Source organism: Emys orbicularis, chromosome 4 (genome assembly GCF_028017835.1).
Source record: "Emys orbicularis isolate rEmyOrb1 chromosome 4, rEmyOrb1.hap1, whole genome shotgun sequence".
NCBI classification, from domain to species: Eukaryota; Metazoa; Chordata; order Testudines; family Emydidae; genus Emys; species Emys orbicularis.
In genome coordinates this window covers 111,365,869-111,388,981 of record NC_088686.1, presented here as the reverse complement: position 1 = coordinate 111,388,981, position 23,113 = coordinate 111,365,869, and the positions used below count along the sequence as shown (strand labels likewise).

Genomic DNA, 23,113 nt, shown 5'->3' with positions numbered 1-23,113 from the left:
TCATTGTATCTGAGAGTATCAGTCAACAGATCATTACCCCACCTGGGAAGTAGGGATGGGATATTATTTCCATATTACAGATGGGGACCTGAGGCACAGAGAGGCTAAGTGACTTGTCCAAAGTCACCAGGAATCCAGAGCACAGCAGGGAATTGAACTTGGGTCTTCCAAATACCAAGTCAGTGCTTTAAACCACTGGGCCATTCTTCTCATTGACCATGATGGGAGCTGGCGTGGGCCATGTTAGCGCAAGCCCAGCTCCCCACAACAGGAAAAGAATAGAAGCCAAAAGCCAAGAACAGAACACAAGGAGCAAAGCTGCCACCGAGTTACCTGGCGATTGATGTGGATGCTGCTGGGGCCGAAAGTTGTAGTCCCGTAGCTAGTGACATAATAGTGAGCAGGGGGCGGGGGCTGCGGAACCTCCAGGTCACTTGGAACTGAAAGGAAAGAGGAGGAGACATCAGCCCACCCTGCCACAGCCAGGGAGGAATCCCAACACCCCCCACCCCACTGACCATGTAAAGTGCTTGACACATTAACTCATCCCTCCTGGCAATGGAGGCAGAGCCTCAGCCGGTGCCAACTGGCATAGCTCCATTGACTTCAGTGTAGCTAGGGAGATTTATACCAGCTGCGCATCTGCCCCAGAACGTGAGAGGCGGATAAGCAGGGACACACAGAAGCCTGTCGACCAGGAACAGCCAAGGGGCCAGCAAGAACTGGCCACCTAGTCACAGTGGTCTTTAAATAAAAGAGTGGGGAAAAAATTGTTCAGAAAAACTTGGGAGTTTATTAGAAGCAGTTCTTAACACAGGGGAGCTGCCTGTCAGAGATGGATTGTAGGACACTGCATTGTCAGGCCTTTTACAGATGGGGAAACTAAGGAAAAATAGGTTATGTGGGTCAGGTCAGGGCAGAGCTGGGATTGGAACCCAGATGTCCCAATTCCCAGGCCTTTGTTTGTTGTAACCACTGGACCATGCTTATTGTCATGCTTATCTGATTACAGTCGTGCACTTAGAAGACTCAACTGGGATCAGGGTGCTATTGTGCTAGGTGCTGTGCAAACACTGCGAATGACAGGCCCTGCCCCAAACAACTTATGAGCTGTGCTAATAACACAGAGACACAGAGGAAGTATTAGCACAGGACAGAAAGATGACTCAGGGTATGTCTACACAGGGATAAAAAAACCCAGCAGCTGACCCCGGGCTCCAGGGCTGAAAAATTTCTGTGTAGACATTCAGGCTCAGACTGGAGCCCAAATGTTGGGACCCTGCGAGGAGGGAGGGTCCCAGAGCTCCAGCTCGAACCCAAATGTCTACACAGCAATTTTTAGCCCTGCAGCCCGAGCCCAACAAGCCTGGGCCAGCCATGGCCATGCCGTGGGGCTGTTATCCCTGTGTAGATATACCCTCAGTAACTGCTTGTACAGGGACACACAGGAAATCCTTCTGCCTTCATCTTGTGGGTTAAACTGACCCCTACATTATAGCAGGATTACAACCCTCTGCCCGTACCTTTGGGTAAAAGCAGCTCAGTTTGAAACCGATGGCCACATGTTCCACAAGTTTTAATTTCTTCCTTCGTCCTTCAAATAAAAAGAAAGGAAAAGAAAAAAACACTAATTAACAAAGCGCCACTAAACATCTTTACAGCCATGGAAGACTCTGGGATTCCAAAAGAGGCACTTCTGAAAAATTGCTCTTTCTAAAATGTTATGGACAAAAAACAAAGAGAAAATGTTTCCCGTGGTCTAAAGGGAGGATTTTGTAGTTGAGATACTAGACTGGGATTCTGGGGTTTATTCCCAGCTCTGCCACGGGCTTTCTAAGGGACCTTTGCCAAGCCACTTAAAATGAAGATTACATAGCAGCAAATGGGAGTTCTTTGAGATGAACCTCATATTCCTGCTTGTGGGACCAAGGCACCCAGGCCACAAGCCGGTGGCAATAGTGGAGTGGGAATATGCAGAGGTCACTCAAAGAAGGACCACAGTTTTCAAACTGAGGTGTTTAAATACAGATGTAGGCTCCCATTTCCAAAAGGGCTCAGAGTTGTTCCCATTCAAGTCACCGTCCACTTCAAGAGCAGAGTTAGGCCAGGCTCAGTGCTTTTGAAAAATCCCACCCATAATCATATTTACACACCACAATCAAAGTGGCTCAATTTTCAGAAGCACTCAACTCCCAGTGGAGTCAATGAAACTTCAGAGGCACTCCAGCCCTTTGAAAGACAGTCTGCTTTGGTTTGGATGCTTAAATATGGATTTAAGGCCTGATTCAGCAACGATTAGACCAGGGGTAGGCAACCTGTGGCACGCGAGCTGATTTTCAGTGGCACTCACACTGCCCGGGTCCTGGCCACCGGTCCGGGGGGCTCTGCATTTTAATTTAATTTTAAATGGAGTTTCTTAAACATTTTAGAAACCTTATTTACTTTACATACAATACTTTAGTTATATATTATAGACTTATAGAAAGAGCTCTTCTAAAAATGTTAAAATGTATGACTGGCACACAAAACCTTAAATTAGAGCGAATAAATGAAGACTCAGCACACCACTTCTGAAAGGTTGCCGACCCCTGGATTAGACGCTGAATGATTAGCTGTCTGGGGCAGGGACTGTCTGTTCTGTGTTTGTACAGCACCTAGCACAACACGACCCATGACCAGGGCTTCTAGGAGCTACTGCAATACAAATAAATAATAATAAAGTGAAACACACACTTAAGTGCTTTGCTGCATAGCTGTATAAGTGCCCAATGTTGGACACCCAAGTTTGAAAATTGTGTCCTTAACCTCTTGGTGCTCCTGTTTCTTGTTCTGTAGAACAGGGTTAGTAGTTATTTGCTTCACTGGCATGTAGTGAGGATTCAGACCTTTGTAACTTGACTTGCACTGCTCTGATGGAAGGTATTATAGACATGCAAAGAATGGGTCTTTTTTAGAACTGATCACCATTTGTACTGTGGTAGCAGGTGCTCACAGTACACCCCCATCACCGGTGTTTCCTGTAGGCAAAATAGGTTACGGGACATACGTACACCGTGTTCTTGTCGTCCACATCTGGCCAGAAAAATTCTGCAGGACATCCTGCCGTTCGACAAGGCGCCTTCATGCACATGTGGAGACCAGGCCACTCCTCTGAGAGCTTCCGGATGATGAAGATGATCGCCATGAAAAAATCCCATGTGAACCGGAATTCTTTAGATGAATAAGGGAAAGAACTGGCTGCTGTTAATCATCAGAGTTACCTGGACTGAGTCAGCCCATTTAGACCACAAATGGTAATGGGTGAGCAAGAGTTACTTGTAGGCTGGGTTATAGGCAAACAGTTGCGCCAGCTGGGTTCTTTCCAATTCACCCAGACTAGACACCCTTTAGGAGCAATTTAAAGATGAACCAAAAAACAGTCCCCAAAAGCCACGTTGTGCCCTTCTTTGCTTATTATTTGTATTGCCGTAACACCGAGCAGCCCCAGGCATAGACCAGAACCCCGGGGTGCTAGGCGCTGTATAAACAGAACAAAAAGATGGTTCCGACAGCGCTTATGGCCTCAAACTTTTTAATAAAAGTATTTTTCTGCTTTTATTCCCATTATGGTAGTGAGGCCCTTCTTTCTGCTAGAGCACCAGAAAACTGGTAGGCCTATGACACCAAGACACTGAGCAGTTTGGGGGGGAGGGAATGTTTAAAACTCTTTTAGGAGGGGATGGTTGTGCTAGTCAATGTCTGTGTAACTCAAACATCAAGAAGAGGCGTTCTTTTTGTGAAAGCTTCCATCTGACTCTCCCCTTTGAAGGCTGAGAAAATTCTGTCTCCAACCCTCCAGCAAAAACAGGATTTGAGGATATCACTCCTCATTCTAAGGTAAAACATACAACTTAATGAAAGGGAGCAGGAGTTTACTTTGAAAAATCTCAACCAGATCTTAAATGTGGAATCAGTCTCGTGTCATTCCATGCCGTTTATTTTGAGAGAGACACTGTGGGACCCCAATTTCATTAAGATCTTGGGAACACCCAAATCTTTAAGAAGTTGGAAGTTCTATTAATCGGGGTTTCCCCAGGTTAGAGAGAGATGCTCCAGTGGGACAGGCCAGGGGAAGTCACATGGTTCTCTGTAGGTTAGGGAGCTTCGGAGAGTTCAACCCTCGGAGACACAACCAATCTGTGGCTAACCAAAAGTGGGGATCATGCTGTACATGCATTGGCCCGGCATGCAACACAGGTGCCAGTTTGTTTAGCGGGGTTTGGGTGCAGTGCAAGAGAGCAGATGGGAAGGGGACAACTGCCCTCCAATCCCAGGCTAGGGAAGCCAAAGAGAACATACTCAGGAGAGAAATCAGTGTCTGGGGCTTCACTCTCACCTGTCCTTTGCACTGGCTTTCTGCTCCGGAGTTCAATATAACTATAGCCCTTCTGGTTGTTCTCTTTGATCAGCAAGGGTTTGCCACTGCATATAAGCAGGCACGTGACCTTCGCAACCCAGTGGGCCGAATAGAAGGAGCAAGCTTTCACCATGAGCCTGCAATGAGATTGGAGAGAGAGACATTAGCCAAAAGATTGAGACAGTTCTGCCCTCCAGCTCCAGTATCATGGAAACTATTTTAAGCCCCACCTACTGCCGGAATATATGTAGCCAACCCCAGGTGGGACGACAATGGGGACTGAACCAGGGACCTCTCATACTGTATTAAAAACATGAGCCTCTACCGCTGGAGCAAAAGGACTGAGTCCCATTGCTAGCAGCTGTAGCAGACCCATTAAGAGAGCTGGTTGGGAATTTTTCTACTCAACATGCAGATTCATCAGAACCAAAACTTTTTTCGAAAATGTTCCAGATTCAACAAAACTCATCAGCAAAGGTCTTCGGATCCAGGATGGAATTTCTGGTCAAAAATCAGACCAAGTGCCCAGAATAGTCCAGAGCTCAGGGGTGAGGCAAGTCCCTGGCTTTAACTGATTCAGAGTAGTGTCTTGAATCTGGATCTCCGTATCCCAGGTCTGCCTTAATCACTGTTGGCTAGTCTGGGGTGGGAGGAGCCTCTGTCTCTTTTTGCACAACCGATTTTGAAAGGTTTTGTATTTGTTCCACATCAGAACAAAAAACTCCAAAACCGCTGAATTTTTGCAACAATTGAAATGTTTTCTGTACTGCCCTACTCATTAACCCAGTGCTACTCAGACTGAAGCTCGCAAGCCACAAGGGGCTCTTTCTTTAATGCGTCTCCTGTGTCTCTTTGCAGCACATGATATTAAAACACTGATTTAATTATACACCAATCTAATTTATTAACCAATCAGGATGTTTTTACTATTTTATTAACCAATTGTAGTTGATAAAATACTAATACTTGATCAGTCATTTTGCTGAGAGAGTGAGTGAGCATGTGTGTGTGTACACACTTTGATAAAGTTCCTCCTCTACCTTGGTGGGTCTTGCGCTTATTGGTGGATTTTGCTCGCTTCAGAGATTCACAGTTGTCAAGGCTGCTTCCCCACTTTGAACTTTAGGGTACAAATGTGGGGGCCTGCATGAAAACTTCTAAGCTTAACTACCAGCTTAGATCTGGTCCGCTGCCACCATTCCCAAAGCTAATTCCCTTCCCTGGGAAGCCTTGAGAAACCTTTCACCAATTCCCTGGTGAATACAGATCCAAACCCCTTGGATCTTAAAACAAGGAGAAATTAACCATCCCCCCTTCTTTCTCCCACCAACTCCTGGTGAATACAGATCCAACCCCCTTGGATCTAAAACAAGGAAAAATCAATCAGGTTCTTAAAAAGAAGGCTTTTAATTAAAGAAAAAGGTAAAAATTATCTCTGTAAAATCAGTATGGAAAATAACTTTACAGGGTAATCAAACTTAAAGAGCTCAGAGGACCTCCCTCTAGCCTCAGGTTCAAAGTATAGCAAACAAAGATAAACACTCTAGTAAAAGGTACATTTACAAGTTGAGAAAACAAAGATAAAAACTAACACGCCTTGCCTGGCTGTTTACTTACAAGTTTGAAATATGAGAGACTTGTTTAGAAAGATGTGGAGACCCTGGATTGATGTCTGGTCCCTCTCAGTCCCAAAAGCGAACAACCCCTTAAACAAAGAGCACAAACAAAAGCCTTTCCCCCCCCCCCAAGATTTGAAAGTATCTTGTCCCCTTATTGGTCCTTTGGGTCAGGTGTCAGCCAGGTTACCCGAGCTTCTTAACCCTTTACAGGTAAAAGGATTGTGGAGTCTCTGGCCAGGAGGGATTTTATAGTACTGTACACAGGAGAGCTGTTACCCTTCCCTTTATAGTTATGACAACAGTAACCCTCAGTTTGGTCACTTTCGTGGCTGAAATATGCTGTTCACTCAGATAACCTCATCACTGGCCAGTATGGGGAAAAAAGAGTAAAAAATAATCCCCACAGTTTCTGCTGATCCACCATGTGGGTTGGGGAACAGCCCAGAGACCTTCCCCTCTGGTGGAACCTCCTGTGTTGGATCAGGAGTTGGGAGGTTTGCGGGGAACCCGGGCCCGCCCTCTACCCCGGGTTCCAGCCCAGGACCCTGTGGATTGCAGCTGTCTAGAGTGCCTTCTGGAACAGCTGCGCGACAGCTACAACTCCCTGGGCTACTTCCCCATGGCCTCCTGCCAACACCTTCTTTGTCCTCACCACAGGACCTTCCTCCTGATGTCTGTTAACGCCTGTACTCCTCAGTCCTGCAGCAGCACATCCTCTCACTCTCAGCTCCTTACGCACACCTCACTAACTGGAGTGAGAGCCTTTTTAAACCAGGTGTCCTGATTAGCCTTAATTAATTCTAGCAGCTTCCCAATTGGCTACAGGTGTCCTAATTAGCCTGCCTGCCTTAATTAGTTCTAGAAAGTTCCTGAGTGTTCTGGAATAGTCCCTGTTATCTTACCCAGGGAAAAGGGACCTGCTTAACTTGGAACTAATCTATCTACCTTCGATCACTCTCTTGTAGCCATCTGGCCTGACCCTGTCACAACACACACAGTATATATTATATAGTATATAATATTTAGTGTATATATACACACTAGATCAGGGGTCAGCAACCTTTCAGAAGTGGTGTGCTGAGTCTTCATTTATTCACTCTAATTTAAAGTTTCACGTGCCAGTAATACATTTTAACGTTTTTAGAAGGTCTCTTTCTATAAGTCTATAACATATAACTAAACTATTGTCTGGCCAGGACCAGAGCAATGTGAGTGCCACTGAAAATCAGCTCGCGTACCGCCTTTGGCACGCGTGCCATAGGTTGCCTACCCCTGCACTAGATATTTCCCAGTCATACTTTTAAATATGAATATATTGTACTATAGTAAATGAAACAATGAATTCACGCTCCTGTGGCTCTTTTGGGTAATGTTGATCCCTTATTTGACTCCTGAATCACTGAGGTCCGGGTATCATTGCACTAACCTCTTCTGAGGATCAGCCACTAGAGGATGACAAAGACTCAATCTCCTAGTGCAAAAACAACGATGAGTCCTTGTGGCACCTTAGAGACTAACAAATTTATTTGGGCATAAGCTTTCGTGGGCTACAGCCCACTTCATCAGATGCATGGAGTGGAAAATACAGGAGCAGGTATAAATACATGAAAGGATGGGAGTTGCCTTACCAAGTGTGAGGTCAGTCTAACAAGACAAATCAGTTAACAGCCCGATACCACCAAGGGAGAAAAAATAATTTTTGAAGTTGTAATGAGAGTGGCATCTCTCTCACACATGCAAATTCACTCACTCATTTGTCTCTCTTTCTTGCTGGCTTTTCCTTCCCTTCTAGCCCTGGAAAGGCCAGCAGTCAAAAGCTTCTTCCTAAAGTAAATAGCTGCCCCATGCATTGGACAGCCTGGGTACTTGGTACACGTTGGGTAGCTAATAATCCCATAGGCAAACTGCAATATTATTAGTATGGATGGATTCATACATACATCTTGGGGAGTGCCTCTTCCTGCTTCTCTCACTCTTGATGCAGCAAGATGACACTGATTTGAACAAGCTACCCTGCCAACATGGATCCGTTGGGTACAAATCACTTCTTTATGCAGAGATAAGAGACTTTAGAATGGATTGTTGAGTCTGCCATTCATTTTCTGGAAGGGAAGAAATGCCCTGGGCTCTAAAGCACTGTTCAGCGAAGAGGCCCAGCTTCCCCACCAGCTGTTAACAAAACCCCTCAATGCTCTAAAAGCTGCATGAACTGAAGCTTGGGGGCCAATTAAAAGTTACCACCAAACCAAGACACTCCACTGCACATGCTTCACCCTTAGGGGACAGGATGAGAGAACAACCAACAGGTGACAGATGCAGTCAGGTTGCTTAATGCACAACTGGAAGACACTCAGATACTACAATGATGAGCGCAGCATAAAAACCTGTACAGTGAGAATAGAATTAGATGTTCCTTTGAACATTGGGGAACCCCAGATCCTGACTGGATGGTATGATATGGCTGATAATTAACTCAAGAGGCGATGAAGCCGGATCACGAAAACATTGTGTCCAAACTCGTCCCAAGGACCGGGTGAAGATCAGTGTTTGTGAAGGTTCGGCAACGGGCTACCCTACAGGGTATAAGATCAACTGAACTGCAGGAGGAGGGAAGCTCACAACTTCCTTGTATTATGATGACCCTGATTCTCAGCTTTGCCCCCTCGGCTGTAAGCAGAGATCAGCCAGACAGGTAAATAGCTGGATTTGGTTTTTTGCTGTGCTAACTCACAAGTCACAGGCAGCCAGACTCACAGGGGAAGGCAGTGACCCAGCAAGTCACCCAGAACTGTCTGAGCTCATGAGGCTAAGTAGAAGATGCACTCCTTCACCGTGGCATCCATAGTTTGGTTTTTGCCCCACAAAAGGGACGATTCCAAGGAGCTCACGCTAGGTAGAATGGCTGCCCTGTGGAAGTAGTTTGGGTGTGCTAGGCCATTGTGAAAGAGAATATGGCTCAGCAAATGGGATTATGAAAATGTCCTCTCAGTTTCCCTGTTCTCCCCTCCATAATGCTCCCTGCAGTTATTTTGTTCAGCTCTTCTAGGCACTAATAGACGGCTTAGTGGACCCATAAAGGCTGGAGACCAGCGCACCAGAGAACCCACCTCCCAGCACAAATCTCCACATTCATGTGGTTTGCCCACTCCCAGCTGTCAGGATTACTGGGAACAGAGCCAACCTTAGACATACGCAGCATATGCAGCTGCCTAGGGCACCATGAAATTTGGGGCACCAAATTGCCCCAAATTTCATGGTGCCCTAGGCTGCTGCATGCTGCATACGCGGCAGCACCAGCCCCGGCAACCAGCCCTGTCCCCCGGCCGGCCCCCCCTGCAAGGGGCAGGGCCGTCCCTAGGGTGTGTGGGGCCCCGGACAACTCCCTCCACCCTGCCTCTTACCCTTCCCACCTGCTCCGCCCCTGGCCTGCCCCCATTCCACCTCTTCCCCCAGCGACCCCGCACTCACTGGCAGCAGCGGGAAGCAGAGCAACCCGGCCCCAGCCTGTTCTACTCCGCCAGCTCCCAGACACGGTGCTCCACTTCCCGCCACCGGTGAGTGCGGGGAAAGGACTGCACCCACACTCACCGGTGGTGGGAAGCGGAGAGACGCAGCCCCAGCCCACTCTGCTTCCCTTGCCCCAGCCATATTGCTTGGGTTGGGGAAAGGACTGCCCCGGATCTCACCGGCGGCGGGAAGCGGAGCGCCGTGGCTGGTTGCTGGCGGAGTAGAGCGGGCTGGGGCCGGGGTGAGGGAAGCGGAACAGGCTGCTCCCGGCCCACCGCTAATCTCCCGGGCCACTCTGGGCCTGTGGGGCCCCCAAAAGTGGCCCCCCATAGCTCCTGCCTCCCAGGCCCTGGGGGGGAGGGAGACCTGAGGCCCCACACAGCCCCCTGCAGGGGGGCTGCATAGGGCACCCAAATGGCTAGGGACGTCCCTGACTGGAACACCCAAATGGATAGAAATAAAGCCATAGGGAGGCACGTCACCAAAACAATATGCAATGACTTACACATGCAACGCCAATCAACACAAATGGGAACCAGGCAGTATGAATCCCTGGGCAGTACACTGCTAACATGCCCTATTATTAATAATTTATATGACAGTAGCACCTGCAGGCCTCAGTTGAGTTCATAACCTTGTTGGGCCAGATGCAGTACCTACCCAAAGAGATGCAGTACTCACTCTCGGCAGATAGAGGGAGAATTATTCTTCCCATTTCACAGATGGAGAACTGAGGCTTGGAGAGATGAAGTGATTTGTCCAAGGTCACACAGAGTCTAGGAATTGAGCCCAGATCTCTTGAGGCCCAGTCCAGGGCCTTAACCACTAGGCCAACCTTCCTTTCGATCACTATGAATTAATGTGTTTGTTTATACCAGTACCAACAACATGCTTCCCAGACAGACAAGAAGGAATGACCCCTGCGCTGATGGGCTCCCCAGCTCAGGACATGCAGTCAGGCAGCAGCACATGGCCAACGCAAGTGGGCTGGCTCGTTACCTTTGGAAGAAGCCCTCTGGGATCTCAGGTGAGAAGTAAGCCCGGATGTGGAGATCCTCTGGATGATCTCCTCCCCACCTCTCAGAAACCTCCTCGCTCTGGTTGAGATACGTGGGAAACAAGTAATAGGCCTCGCCGCAGTCCTGCGTTGTTTCCCACGGCTTCCCTGGCACAAACTCCCTGGCCCCTGGGTTGAGGTCCTTGGCATTCCTCACCTCCAGGCAGATCTCAAAGTGCTCCAGAAGGCTGAACAGCTTCCCCTTCTTGGCCTTGTGCCCCACCATCTCCTCAAAGACGTCCCTCATCCCTTCTGAGTAGAGCTGGTGCTTGACCAAGGCTCGCATGGCCCGCTGGCACAGCATGGCCTTCGACTTGAACGTCCACACCCAGTTGGACTGGTCTCGGATGGTAGCGTGTTCTCCCACCAGCAGGTCCACGGAGATGCTCTCCAGCTGCTGCACCAGGCGATATCTAACAAGAATCTGAACGGGAAGAAACAAAAGCTCAGAGAGCCAGGGAAGATTTCAGTAATGGATGCAGCTTTGCTTAAGTACTTACAACACCCACATCACCATTTTATCTGAGGCCCTCACAGTCTTTATTGTATCTGTCCTCACAGCACCGATGAGGAGGGAGGGAAGTGCTCTAATCCCCATTTTATGCATGGACAACTGAAGCACAGAGAGACTAAGCAGCTTGTCCAAGGTCACAGAGGAAGCCTGTAGACGAGCAGGGAATTGAACCTGGTTCTCCCAAGTCCTCGGCTAGCACCCTATCCTCCCTCCTAGCCTCATCTCCCAGCAACACAGCAGGCACAAGGCTTCTCCAGCAATTGCAGGGAATGGGACCAGGGTCCTTCTACACAGCGCACACCAGCATGAGGAAAACAGAGGCCGTAGTTGAACTGAGCTGAAAAGGACTATTTTTAAAAAGGGGGCAGGGGGAGGAGAATCCGAATCAGAGGCATTCATTTGCTCCTTCAGGATACATTCAATGGCTATTGGATGGCTCCAAGAAACTAGGGAGAGGATCATCTAAGCCAGGTTGGTATGAGCAGGGTCTAAACTGTATTGTTAAATTTATTCACCAAAATCTGGGTTATTGCAGATAATGTACTATATGTATCTTATGACTTTTGAGCCAAACTTTGTGTTTGTGGATAATCTAAGCACTATACCCAGATGTACAAACACTCTTTCCTTAACCTGTGTATTATATAATTTTAACATGAGCTTTAATAAAATGTTTAAATCTGCTGGCTGTGAAGATGAATGAGAGGTCTCAGTCCAGTTCCTAGTAGACAGTGTCCACATCACAGTGGTTAGATCAGGAGACTGGAATTAAGGACTCGTAGGTTCTATTCCTATCCATGATTTGCTGCATGACCGTAGGTATTTTGCTTCCATTTACCTATAATGCTGAGTCTCTCTCACACAACTGTTAGGTGTAATTGGTTGCTTGCAAAGTCCTTTGAGAAACCCAGCTGACTGGCCTTTGTAAGTGTAAGATCATCTCTGAGACTTGCCCCAGAAACCGAGGCATGGCTGGAGAGCAAAATAAGGCTTATTCTTTCCAAACCACCCATCACGCTTGTGCCTGGACAATGCCGTGCAGGGTGGCACGAAACAGAACACGCAGGGAGGCAGGACGCTGCTTCCCAGAGAAATAACCTGGTCATGGAGGGAGGGTTCTACAGGTACCCATGCACTTACCTTGAACATGGTTATCAGAAAGGCGGGCCGGAGAAAGACTGTGCTTTCCAGCTGCTTGATTTCTTCATACCATATAATCAGCCCAATGCGGTGGAGGTATCTCAGGATGTCCTGGAAAAGCTCTGTGCCCAGATGGCTCAGGTGCTCTCGGTGGGTGATTTCACAGAGTAAGTGGTTGAGGTCCATCATGCCTAGAGAGAACAGTATCATATGGAAACTACTAACACAGGGTTTCAAACAGCAGCTGAAATGTCAGTGTGTGGGGGCTGGCCCGAGGCGGAGTCCTAAAAGGGCCAATGTACATCAGTGCTAACGCATGACTTGGCAAAACCCACTCCAGGTCAAAAGCAACTTCTGGCAGAACTGGACACAGGAATCCCAAAGCACCGTGGAAGCGGAGTGCCTTTATTTGCATGACAGTACCCAGGGTGCTTTTCCAACTCTCAGCTATTTCACTGCAGGGCTGTGGTAGGAGTGTTCAGAACAAGCCAGAGGTAAGTAGATATGCACACGTATACAGATCTGTACCAGGCTCTTTGAAATGGTTACTGAAATACAGAGACCACCCTGTTATGGACCTAGTCCGGCAGTCCCTACTCAGACTAGTAGCTCCATTGAAGTCTAACCATTTACATGGGGAAGTGTTTGCAGGATCAGGCCCTCTTTGGCTGTGCGCTGCCAATATGTTCCTCTGAGGAACTTAATGCAGCTCACTCTAGCCCAATGTAAATAAGAATGGACTTATTTACTCCCAGCGAACACAGAGTAGAGAGTCATCATCTGGGCTGCTACTCTTCCCCTTAATCCACACAATGCAGGAAGAGAAAATCCACACAAGAAGAACAGAGCTCTGAGATGGCATTTCAGCCTAACTTCTATTTCTGACATCCTCCTGGCTCTTGTAGGTTGAGCCAATAGGATCAGGCACAGGAAAGTTCTACACGGCAGCCAGGAGATCCTGTCTGCCTCCGGAATCTCCAGTTCTCAGATACGCTTTGCTCATTATCTCTAGAACCTCTCTAGGACTAGGCTAATCCAAGGTGGGCTATTTTAGAACATAACTAGGATGGCCATGTGTAGGGATAGTGCTGCTATGTTACTGGCTGGAAGCAGCAGAGCTCCTTGGTTACTAGACATACAGTGAAATCGCAGCCCCCATCATACTGAGACGGGAATAAATGGAAGACAGAATTGACTAGACATATGGTTAAATACTAATGCTCTGCCCTGCAAGAGAATGGGGTTTGCGTCCCAATCTCTCACACCCTAGCTGGGCAGCACGTGGAACTGCTACAGACCACCACCTGCTTAGCTCCTAGACTGAATCTCTGAACTGCCAACACATCTCCAGTGGAATAAGGAGCAGTGAGTTTATTGGGCATCAGAGGGAGGCCTTGGCCAGCCCTCCTTAGCCAAAAAGATGATGGTTGTGGTGTAGGTCCCCTAAAGCAGTGAACTCTCAGTGGGGAAGGGTGGTGGGGAGAAGAGAAGATCTATTGATACGTACCATATTCTGCTGTCTCCTCACTCTGCACAATATCTACAATTGCAGCTTCCACTTCCTTATAGACAGGGGGCAGCACTCGGATAACATTAGGAAATATTTCTTCATTCTTGACATGCTCCAAAATAGTAGTTTCAAGTTTTTTAATATCCCAGTAATCAGTGCAATTGATGGGAACAAGGTTTAAAATCTGGAACGAAAGAAAAACAGAGTCCAACAGCACTCCGTTACTACGGAACACTCAGGGCGCATGGTCCAGCTGGAACAGAGGGGGGGATTTGGTTTCTATATAGCACCCGTATTCCTACATACAGGATTATACCATTTTTTGATTAAATGCAGTTAAAAGTAGTTGCAGGCACTAAGCCTGCCCTCGAGCTATCCCCACTCCCTGGCCAGTTGTTGTGATTTTACAATCACACTTTCCTATATACTGTTTTTAAATGTTTCTCTCTCTCTTGCTGCTGTGCAAGAGACCCACACAAACAGGGGAAACTGACTGACTATACACAGAAACCAGGGAAACTGACCAGACATCATAATTAACTGATGAAAAGCTGATGAAGTAAATGCAATGTTAAAAGCTATAAATAAGACTTTTTTGAAAAAAATCACAGAGAAATGGGGAAAAAATAGCTCTTGCCATGTGCTACTGTCGGTAGTATTAAAGCATAATGCAGCAAAAACCCATGGGGAAAGACTACAGAAGGCAGAAGAGCAAACCACAGAGGTCATACGTCAGAAGACCACAGCAAACTCATATGCCATATTTTGTCTAGCTCAAGCCCGGATAGCATGTACTAGTACATAACAGGTACCACGGTTCTCTTCAGGTGGTGACGAAAGCCAAATGCTGACATTTTTGGTGGGCGTTTTGTCTGTCATTTATAAAGGTGTGAAGCAGCTAGTAATCAGGGGCTGAGAAGGAGGATTGCCCAATGGTTAGTGTGCTGGCCTAGGACTTGGAAGACCTAGGTTCAGTTCCCAGCTCTGCCACAGCTTCCTCTGTGACCTTGGGCAAGTCATGTCATTCCTTTGTCTCTCAGTTCCCCATCTGTAAAATGGGGATAATAGTACTTCCCTACCTCCCAGGAGTGTTGCAAGGATTAATATTAGAGATTGTGCCTACTACACGGGGCCCATATAGGTACCTTAGATAGATAGCAGTGTCCCAGAGGGATCTAATTTCATGGGAAGAATAAGCAGCAGGCACAGAGACACAGGAGCACTTTGAAAGATTCTGTTTCCATTAAGATGTCCCCAAGAACAAGAGATGGGGTGAGAGGGAAGAAAAGAGAAACACAGAACGTGTCAGAGGAAAAACAAAACAAAACTGATTTCTTAATAGTAAGGCAGACTGGACAGAATATTTTAAACTCTGAACTTGACAAAAAATTATGAATTTTGATGAAAAAGTGGGGGAGGAGTCAAAATTTGTTGCTAAATATTTCCCCCGTCCTTCCCCTTTTTTGTCCATCTTGTTTTTAAATAAAGCAGCTCTACTAATACAGATTTCCACAAAATTCACCATATAACGGTTCTTTATAGCCTGGGGTGGGCTCATGATCCAGAGATTAAATTAAAAGCAGAGATTTAGTTAACCTCCCTGGGGCTGAGCACTAGAATCTCCTTGGAGAAGGGACTGAGTCTCCCATTGGCCTGTGCACACCAATGGTGCTGTATAATAGCCAATCAATAGCCCTACAGTCAAGGTGCAGCTCTCCATCTCCTTCAGTCTGTCCCACTGATCCACGTAGAATTCAGACTCCTCACTGCTTTCCAGGTTGTTGATGAAGTGGGTGAGGTTTGCCCTCCTTTCCTCCAGCATGGCCTGGATCTTGCTCATGATGTCCCGTTTCTTTTCTTCCACTTCCTCCTCAGTGCAGCAGTCTGTGTGGGTTCCCACGGGCAGGACCACAGAGTTTGGGACTCGCATGAAGAGGTTATTGATCCAGAAGCCAACCAGCTCCCGGAAGATGTCATTATTGAGCTGGTACCTGGAAAAAAATAAAATCAATCAAACCAACTCTCAGCCAGTTACTATCAATGCAGGGTGTGTCAATGTGCCCTGGGGGTCATCCTGAGGATTGAACACAGTGCTGCCAAAGTAAAAAGCATACGCCTCTACAGCTTGAGCTAAAGGACTGTCTCCCCTAACCAGGGTCTGTAGCTGACTCGTTTCCCTCTGTGGATGAGGCAGAGAAGAGGACAACATACACTGAACAGTGGGTTATCTCAACACCTTCCTCAAACAGCTGGTGTTGGATACATGACACCAGATGATCATTCTATAGGCATGGCCCAACTGGTACAGACTCATACGTTCCACGCTCAGCACTAGATGCAGCGGCTGTTCAGTGGCTTATGTAAAAGGAGTTTGATCTCCATCCAAGGGGCTGGCCGTCTCATTGCAGAGAGGGCAGGCAGCATGCCTAGTGGATAGGACACAGGACTGCACCTTGGGAGCCCTGGGTTCTATCCCCAGCACTCCTGCGGGACCTTGGCCATGTCACTTCCCTGCACCGTGCCCGTGTTTCCCCCCCACACACATACACACACACCTTGTATCTGTCTGAGCTGGTTAGATTGTGAGCTCTTCAAACAAACCCATCGCATAACACTTACTTCTGGAAGTTAATGACCAGGATGACGAGGGCCTGTGGGGTGATGAACACATGGTGGGTCACGTAGTACTCCAGCTGCCCAGCAAAGTCCCAGAAGAGAAATGTGAAGTCCTGGATGTGGAATTTGCTGATCTCAATCCCAACTGTCCGCTCCTCCTCAGACACCAGAACCGCTTGCCTCTGCTTCAGGCTCTTACAGATAGTGGATTTTCCTGCCAGTGAGGCCCCCAGGAACATGGTCTTCACCCTCCTGTCTTCCTCCACCTGGCAGTTCTGCAGCTGGCTGAAGTAGCTCAGGATCTGCTGGATGCCCCCAGCGCAGACTTCATTGGGAGGCTCCCGCAGCGGGTTCCCATGTGCCTTGAACAACTTCAGCGGCCTCCCTTCGAACAGCTCCCTGGGGAGCTGGCGCAGTGCGTTATTCTGCACATAGAGCTCCTGTAAACTCACCAGCTCCAGGACAGATTGGGGGACAGCTCGGAACAAGTTGTTGGACAGGTTGAGGTACTGGAGGCTGCTGCTGCAGGTGGCCAAGTCCTTGGGCAGAGCACTGAGGCGGTTGTTGTTCAGCCGCAAGTGTTTGAGCCTGGGAAGACAGGAGAAGATCCCCTCCGGGATGACCCGGATTTGGTTCTGATTCAGTTCCAACTTCTCCAGGTGGACCAGGCTCTGGATTTCCTCGGGGAAGTCCGCGATCTCATTCTTGGACAAGATCAGCTTTCTCAAGTTGCCAAGCTTTGAAATCCCGGGGACGTGTTTCAGCTTGTTCCGGTCCAGGTTCAGGCTCTCCACTCTGGGGTCCTGCAGGACCGTAGGAGGCAGCACTCTGAGCCTCATCGTGGAGAGAGTCACTTTCCTCGCGCAGTCATCTTGCTCCTGACCTAATGGACGGAACAGATCATGACAGCTTGTGAGCCGGATTTCCGAGAGTGCTCCCACTGCTCTCACGCCTGGAAATCTGGCTGCTCATTTAGGGGTCTGAAAGGAACATGTTGGTGGCCGAGCTCCCTTAGCCCCACGTTCATGTAACACTTTTCATCCCTGAGGGTCTTAAAGCACATCACAAACTCTAAAGGATCAATTACACACCAATGAAAAGCTGCTGCAGCAGCGAAGCATGGGAGCTGTTTTAGCAGCACACAGACAGTACCTGCACCGCATCCCTTACACAGCACGACACAACAGGCTAGAAGAGGAAGTGAATATTGTGTCTGATTGAAGCTGCAGGGGGAAGTTGAGGAGACAGAGTAGAACTGCAGGGCTGGAAGGGATCACGAGAGGTCATCCAGTCCAGCCCCCTGTACTGAGGCAGGGCTAGACCATCCCTGACAGGTGTTTGTCCAATCTGCTCTTACAAACTTCCAAGGACGGGGATTCCACAACATCCCTTGGAAGCCTATTCCAGAGCTTAACTACCCGGATTGTTAGAAAGCATTTCCTAATAGCCATGCTAAATCTCCCTTGCTGCAGATTAAGCCCATTGCTTCTTATCCGACCTCCAGTGGACATGGAGAACAATTGATCACCATACTCATCACAGCAGCCCTTAAATTACCTGACTTGAAATTTGACTAGGAGACAATTTTAAAGAAGCCGTACTCTCTCCCAAAGTGCCAGGGGATCTTTCATACCAACAGCTTAGGGCCCCTGGGCAGTTGACTCAGGGCTGACTCAGCGAGAAGTGCTACCTACTGAGTCACTAATGGGTTTCCCCTCAGGAACCTACTGAGCCAACCCACTCTCTTTGTTGGCAACAGACAGGATCACAGCGTAGGCATACCACTACAGCTGTAGCCAGCTAGGTGTATTCATGGCTCAGTGGTCAGGAGAGGAGTTCAGGACCTTTCCTCAGGCCCTCACTGTCCTTGAAATCTAGGAAACCCCAGGCAGATATAACTGGATGCCCGGGGGTACCTTTGTTACAGACACAAGGAGTGGCAGCTTGGGAACTGCAGAGGGACTAGCGTTGTGAGCAGAGGGGTCTGGGTGGGAGAAGCAGCTGGGTAAAGAACCACCCCCGGGGGCTCAGAGGGACTAAACCCCTCAAGCAGAAGCCTAGATGGCCATCCCCAGCCCAAATAGGAAGGGTACCTACAGCAGAGGGGTAAATGCTGGGGGAGGGATCTCCGCGTGGGCAGAGGGGACTGTTCTAAGCCAAAGTAAACAAGACCAACTTCTCCATTCTGCTTCCTATCTGGGCCCATGGCTGTGGTGCATCCTCGCACACAGCTCAGAGCTCAGGAACTGAACTCAAATGACTCTCCCCACAGTGCAGATCCTTGAGAGGTCTCACCCCTCACTGAAAAAGAGTTAACACCCCTTCCCCCTCCACCCCACATCCTCCCCTCTCCAGCCCCACACGGCAGAGAAAATACATCTGCCTCTCCCCATTTCCCCCCACCCCACCCCTCTGCTGGGGCAGTCTCTGAAACGCAAAGGCAAATCTCTCTCACTCACTCACTCCCTCCCCCACAACGAGGAGTTTGGGGCTGGGCAGCAGCAATAGGGGAAGGGGGTTGCTTGCTTGCTACTCACAGGCTCTGTGCTGGGCCATCCCGTCCCTTCCTGCCTGCAGCAGCTGCAACAGCTGGATCCTTTCTGAAGCTCAAACGCCCCTTCTGCAGTTCCCTCCTCCCTTGGAAACGTTCTTTCGAACCCTCCCTCCTCCACCCTAGAAGGTGATTTCAAAATCTCTGTATCACCCTTCTTGCATAATGAGAAGGAATTGGGTATTCATTAGTTCACACAGTAAAAAGAGAAATTCCCTTAAGATCCCAGCTGTTCACTTCCAGCAGCTTCCAGTTAGCAGGGACTGCAGGTAAAGGTGTTGGTAAGTTTGCTTCTCCTCACTCCTCAAATGGGGTCCTGTCCTTTCCTAACGAACTGCCTTTTGCAAGGCAGGACAGGGTGGCTGCGTGATAGAAAAGCAGTAAACATATTAACCACAGATGGCTCGGTTATCCCCAAACCCCAACCATCTTCAGGGGCAATCGATATCAATGTATATCACATTCTCAGAGACAGATGGCCGTTCTTATTAATCTTATCACAGTAGTGTCTAGGGACCAAACAGGAATGAAGATTGCACTAAGTACTGTACAAACCATAGCAGACAGTTTCTACCCCAAAGAGCTTAGGGTCTACATGCCAGTTCTAAGATCCCGCCCAAGCCACGCTGTCCAGACCAGCCACAAGCCTTCTCTATGCTATGGTTAAAAGGATACATGGTTCAGCACGTGGATGTCAGGTAGAGGTGCCCAGAATACAACTGACATCCGACCAGCATTTCCAAGACCCTGTAAAATAGACACAGATTTTCTCCCAGGAGGCCCCCTCAGCAGGAGACAGCATTTTAAAGCCAGAGCACTGTCTGCTTGAAATAGGACTTGCCCTTAACTTCACAATTGCCACCCACTCATCAGCCACTGTCAGCAGGGGCCAAAACATCTAAACAAGAGCTGGCCAAGGTAGGGTGACCAGATGTCCTGATTTTATAGGGACAGTCCCCATATTTGGGGCTTTTTCTTATATGGGCACCTATTACCCCCCCACACACTCTGTTCTAATTTTTCGTATTTGCTGTCTGGTCAACCTAGGCCAAGGCACAAAATGAGATTAAACTAGCTAGGGATAGAAAAGTGTAATAAGAAAACATTTTACAAATACATTAGAAGCAAGAGGAAGACCAAGGACAGGGTAGGCCCGTTACTCAACGAGGAGGAAAAGACAATAACAGAAAACGAAGCAATAGCTGAAGTGGGAAATGCTTTTTTAAAACAACGAGGAGTCCAGTGGCACCTTAAAGACTAACAGATCTATTTGGGCACAAGCTTTCGATCTGAAGAAGTTTTTTTACCCACGGAAGCTTATACCCAAATAAATCTGTTAGTCTTTAAGGTGCCACCGGACATCTCATTTTTTGTGGATACAGACTAACACAGCTACCCCTCTGATACTTGACAAAATGCTTTTTTGTTTCAGTTTTCACCAACAAGGTTAACAGTGATTGGATGACTAACACAGTGAACCGTAGTGTAAATGGGGTAGGATCTGAGGCTAAAATAGAGAAAGAACAAGTTAAATTAGCTATCTTCAAATCAGCAGGGCCTGACAAAAATACATCCTAGAACACAAAGGAACTGGCTGAAAAGATATCTCAGCCATTAGCAATTATCTTTGAGAACCCATGGAGGATGGGAGAGATCCTTGAGCACTGGAAAAGGGCAAATATAGTAACTACCTATCTATAAAAATGGGGATGAGGACAACTCAGGGAATTATAGACCAGTCAGCTTAATTTCCGTACCCAGGAAGATAATGGAGCAAAATAATCAATTTGTAAGCACCTAGAAGATAATAAGGTGATAAGTAACAGTCAACATGGATTTGCCAAGAACAAATCATGTCAAACCAGCCTAATATCCTTCTTTGACAGGGTTGCAAGCCTTGTGTGTAGAAGGGGAGCAGTAGATGTGATGTATCTCGACCTTAGCAAGGCTTGACAATGCTTATGAGAAGGTCATGTGAGACGGACTAGGGAAATATAGCCTAGAAAAACCTACTATAAGGCGGGTACACAGCTGGTTGGAAAATTGTACTCAGAGAGTAGTTATCAATGGTTCAAGCTGTAAAGTCAACTGTAAAGGCATATCGAGTGGGATCCCACAGGGATCTGTCCTGGGTCCAGTTCTGTTCAATATCTTCATCAATGATTTGCATGATGGCATAGAAAGTACATTTATAAAGTTTGCAGATGATACCAAGATGGGAGGGTATCACAATTCAGGGTGCAACCCAGGCTAGTCAGGGGTTGTGTCACCACCTGCCCTGCAACCTTGGGCGCCTCACAATGCTTTACTATTGTAGCTCCCAACTTGGGTCACTCACAATCAGCCTGCCAGTGACACCCTGAGGTCTGTGTACCGCCACAGCCCTGGCCCAGCAACTCTGACCCCAGCAGCCTGTTAGCAAACACCAGCTGCACTTTGGCTTCCAGCAGCTTTGGTTACTACCTGCAGGTTGACCCCACCACACTCCTAGTTCTGAGTTTTCCCTAAAAACATGTGCTCTGCACTGTCCAGCCCTCTCCTTGACAGTTCAGATATTATAGGTTCATTGCCCCTGTAAGGGGTTAATATACAACAACGCACTATTTTAATTGGATTTACCAAATAATTCAGTTTAGTTTGATTAAAGAATAAAACAAGTTTGTTTAACTCCAAAGAGACAGATTTTAAATGAGTACAAGTATAAGGCGTTAAAGTCAGAAATGGTTACAAGAGAAAAAGATAAAATGCTCTCTAGTAACAAACTTAAACTAGACTTGGTTCAAGGTAAAATGCTCACCACATGTTCCCAGCAACAGGGTTGACCAGATTGTCAGGTCAGAACCCCTCCCAAAGGTGTGTGTGTGTGTGCGCGCGTGTGTGCATGTACATATACAAATACATACACAGGGTGTTTTTGCCCCTCACTTTTAAAGTCCAGTTAGCTTTTGAAATGCATTTTCCTGAGGTCAAGTATCAGAGGGGTAGCCGTGTTAGTCTGGATCTGTGAAAAGCAACAAAGAGTCCTGTGGCACTTTATAGACTAACAGATGTTTTGGAGCATAAGCTTTCGTGGGTGAATACACAGATGCATGTAGTGGAAATTTCCAGAGGCAGGTATAAATATGCAGGCAAGAATCAGTCTAGAGATAACGAGGTTAGTTCAATCAGGGAGGATGAGGCCCTCTTCTAGCAGTTGAGGTGTGAACACCAAGGGAGGAGAAACTGCTTTTGTAGTTGGTTAGCCATTCACAATCTTTGTTTAATCCTGAGCTGACGGTGTCAAATTTGCAAATGAACTGAAGCTCAGCAGTTTCTCTTTGAAGTCTGGTCCTGAAGTTTTTTTTGATGCAGGATGGCTACCTTTAAATCTGCTATTGTGTGTCCAGGGAGATTGAAGTGTTCTCCTACAGGTTTTTGTATATTGCCATTCCTAATATCTGACTTGTGTCCATTTAACCTTTTACGTAGGGACTGTCCAGTTTGGCCGATGTACATAGCACAGGGGTATTGCTGGTACATGATGGCGTATATTACATTGGTGGACGTGCAGGTGAATGAACCGGTGATGTTGTAGCTGATCTGGTTAGGTTCTGTGATGGTGTCGCTGGTGTAGATATGTGGGCAGAGTTGGCATCGAGGTTTGTTGCATGGATTGGTTCCTGAGTTAGAGTTACTATGGTGCGGTGTGTGGTTGCTGGTGAGAATATACTTAAGGTTGGCGGGTTGTCTGTGGGCGAGGACTGGCCTGCCTCCCAAGGCCTGTGAAAGCGAGGGATCGTCGTCTAGGATGGGTTGTAGATCACCGATGATGCGTTGGAGAGGTTTTAGCTGAGGACTGTAGGTGATGGCCAGTGGAGTTCTGTTGGTTTCTTTCTTGGGCTTGTCTTGCAGCAGGAGGCTTCTGGGTACACTTCTGGCTCTGTGATCTACAACCCATCCTAGAGTATTCACCCCACAAAAGCTTATGCTCCAAAACGTCTGTTAGTCTATAAGGTGCCACAGGACACACTGTCGCTTTTCACATTTTCCTGAGGGTCACTCCTAGATAAAGTTCCTTCCCACCATGAGGACGGAGACATGGAGTCTCGTGGTGAAAGAGGTTCCAAGTTGTTTGTTAAAATGCAGATCAATCTTTCCTGCTGTTGCCACCTGGTTTCTAGAATTCCTTCTCCCCAAAAGCCTCTACACACATGATGTGCTGAA

At 47.6% G+C, this 23,113-nt stretch overlaps 1 protein-coding gene across 1 annotated transcript; it reads right to left on the bottom strand.

The window, feature by feature from the left end:
* Window positions 1–243: 243 nt before the first annotated feature.
* Window positions 244–18,915, bottom strand: LOC135877014 (malignant fibrous histiocytoma-amplified sequence 1 homolog). The gene is made up of 10 exons (XM_065402339.1): window positions 18,897–18,915; window positions 16,363–17,242; window positions 15,443–15,734; window positions 13,741–13,927; window positions 12,234–12,424; window positions 10,522–11,003; window positions 4,376–4,533; window positions 3,051–3,210; window positions 1,524–1,594; window positions 244–440 (listed from the first exon to the last, which is right to left on the bottom strand). The coding sequence occupies exons 1-10, from the start codon at window positions 18,913–18,915 to the stop codon at window positions 244–246; spliced, it is 2,637 nt and encodes an 878-aa protein (XP_065258411.1).
* Window positions 18,916–23,113: the final 4,198 nt, after the last annotated feature.

What these genes read in the sequence shown, in the direction of transcription:
- LOC135877014 (XM_065402339.1), bottom strand. An exon ending in CCAGAGGGCTTCTTCCAAAG is followed by an intron (nt 4,534 to 10,521) that starts GTAACGAGCCAG and finishes ATCTCATTGCAG; the next exon opens with GCTCATGGTGAAAGCTTGCT. An exon ending in AAAGCCAGTGCAAAGGACAG is followed by an intron (nt 3,211 to 4,375) that starts GTGAGAGTGAAG and finishes ATTCATCTAAAG; the next exon opens with AATTCCGGTTCACATGGGAT.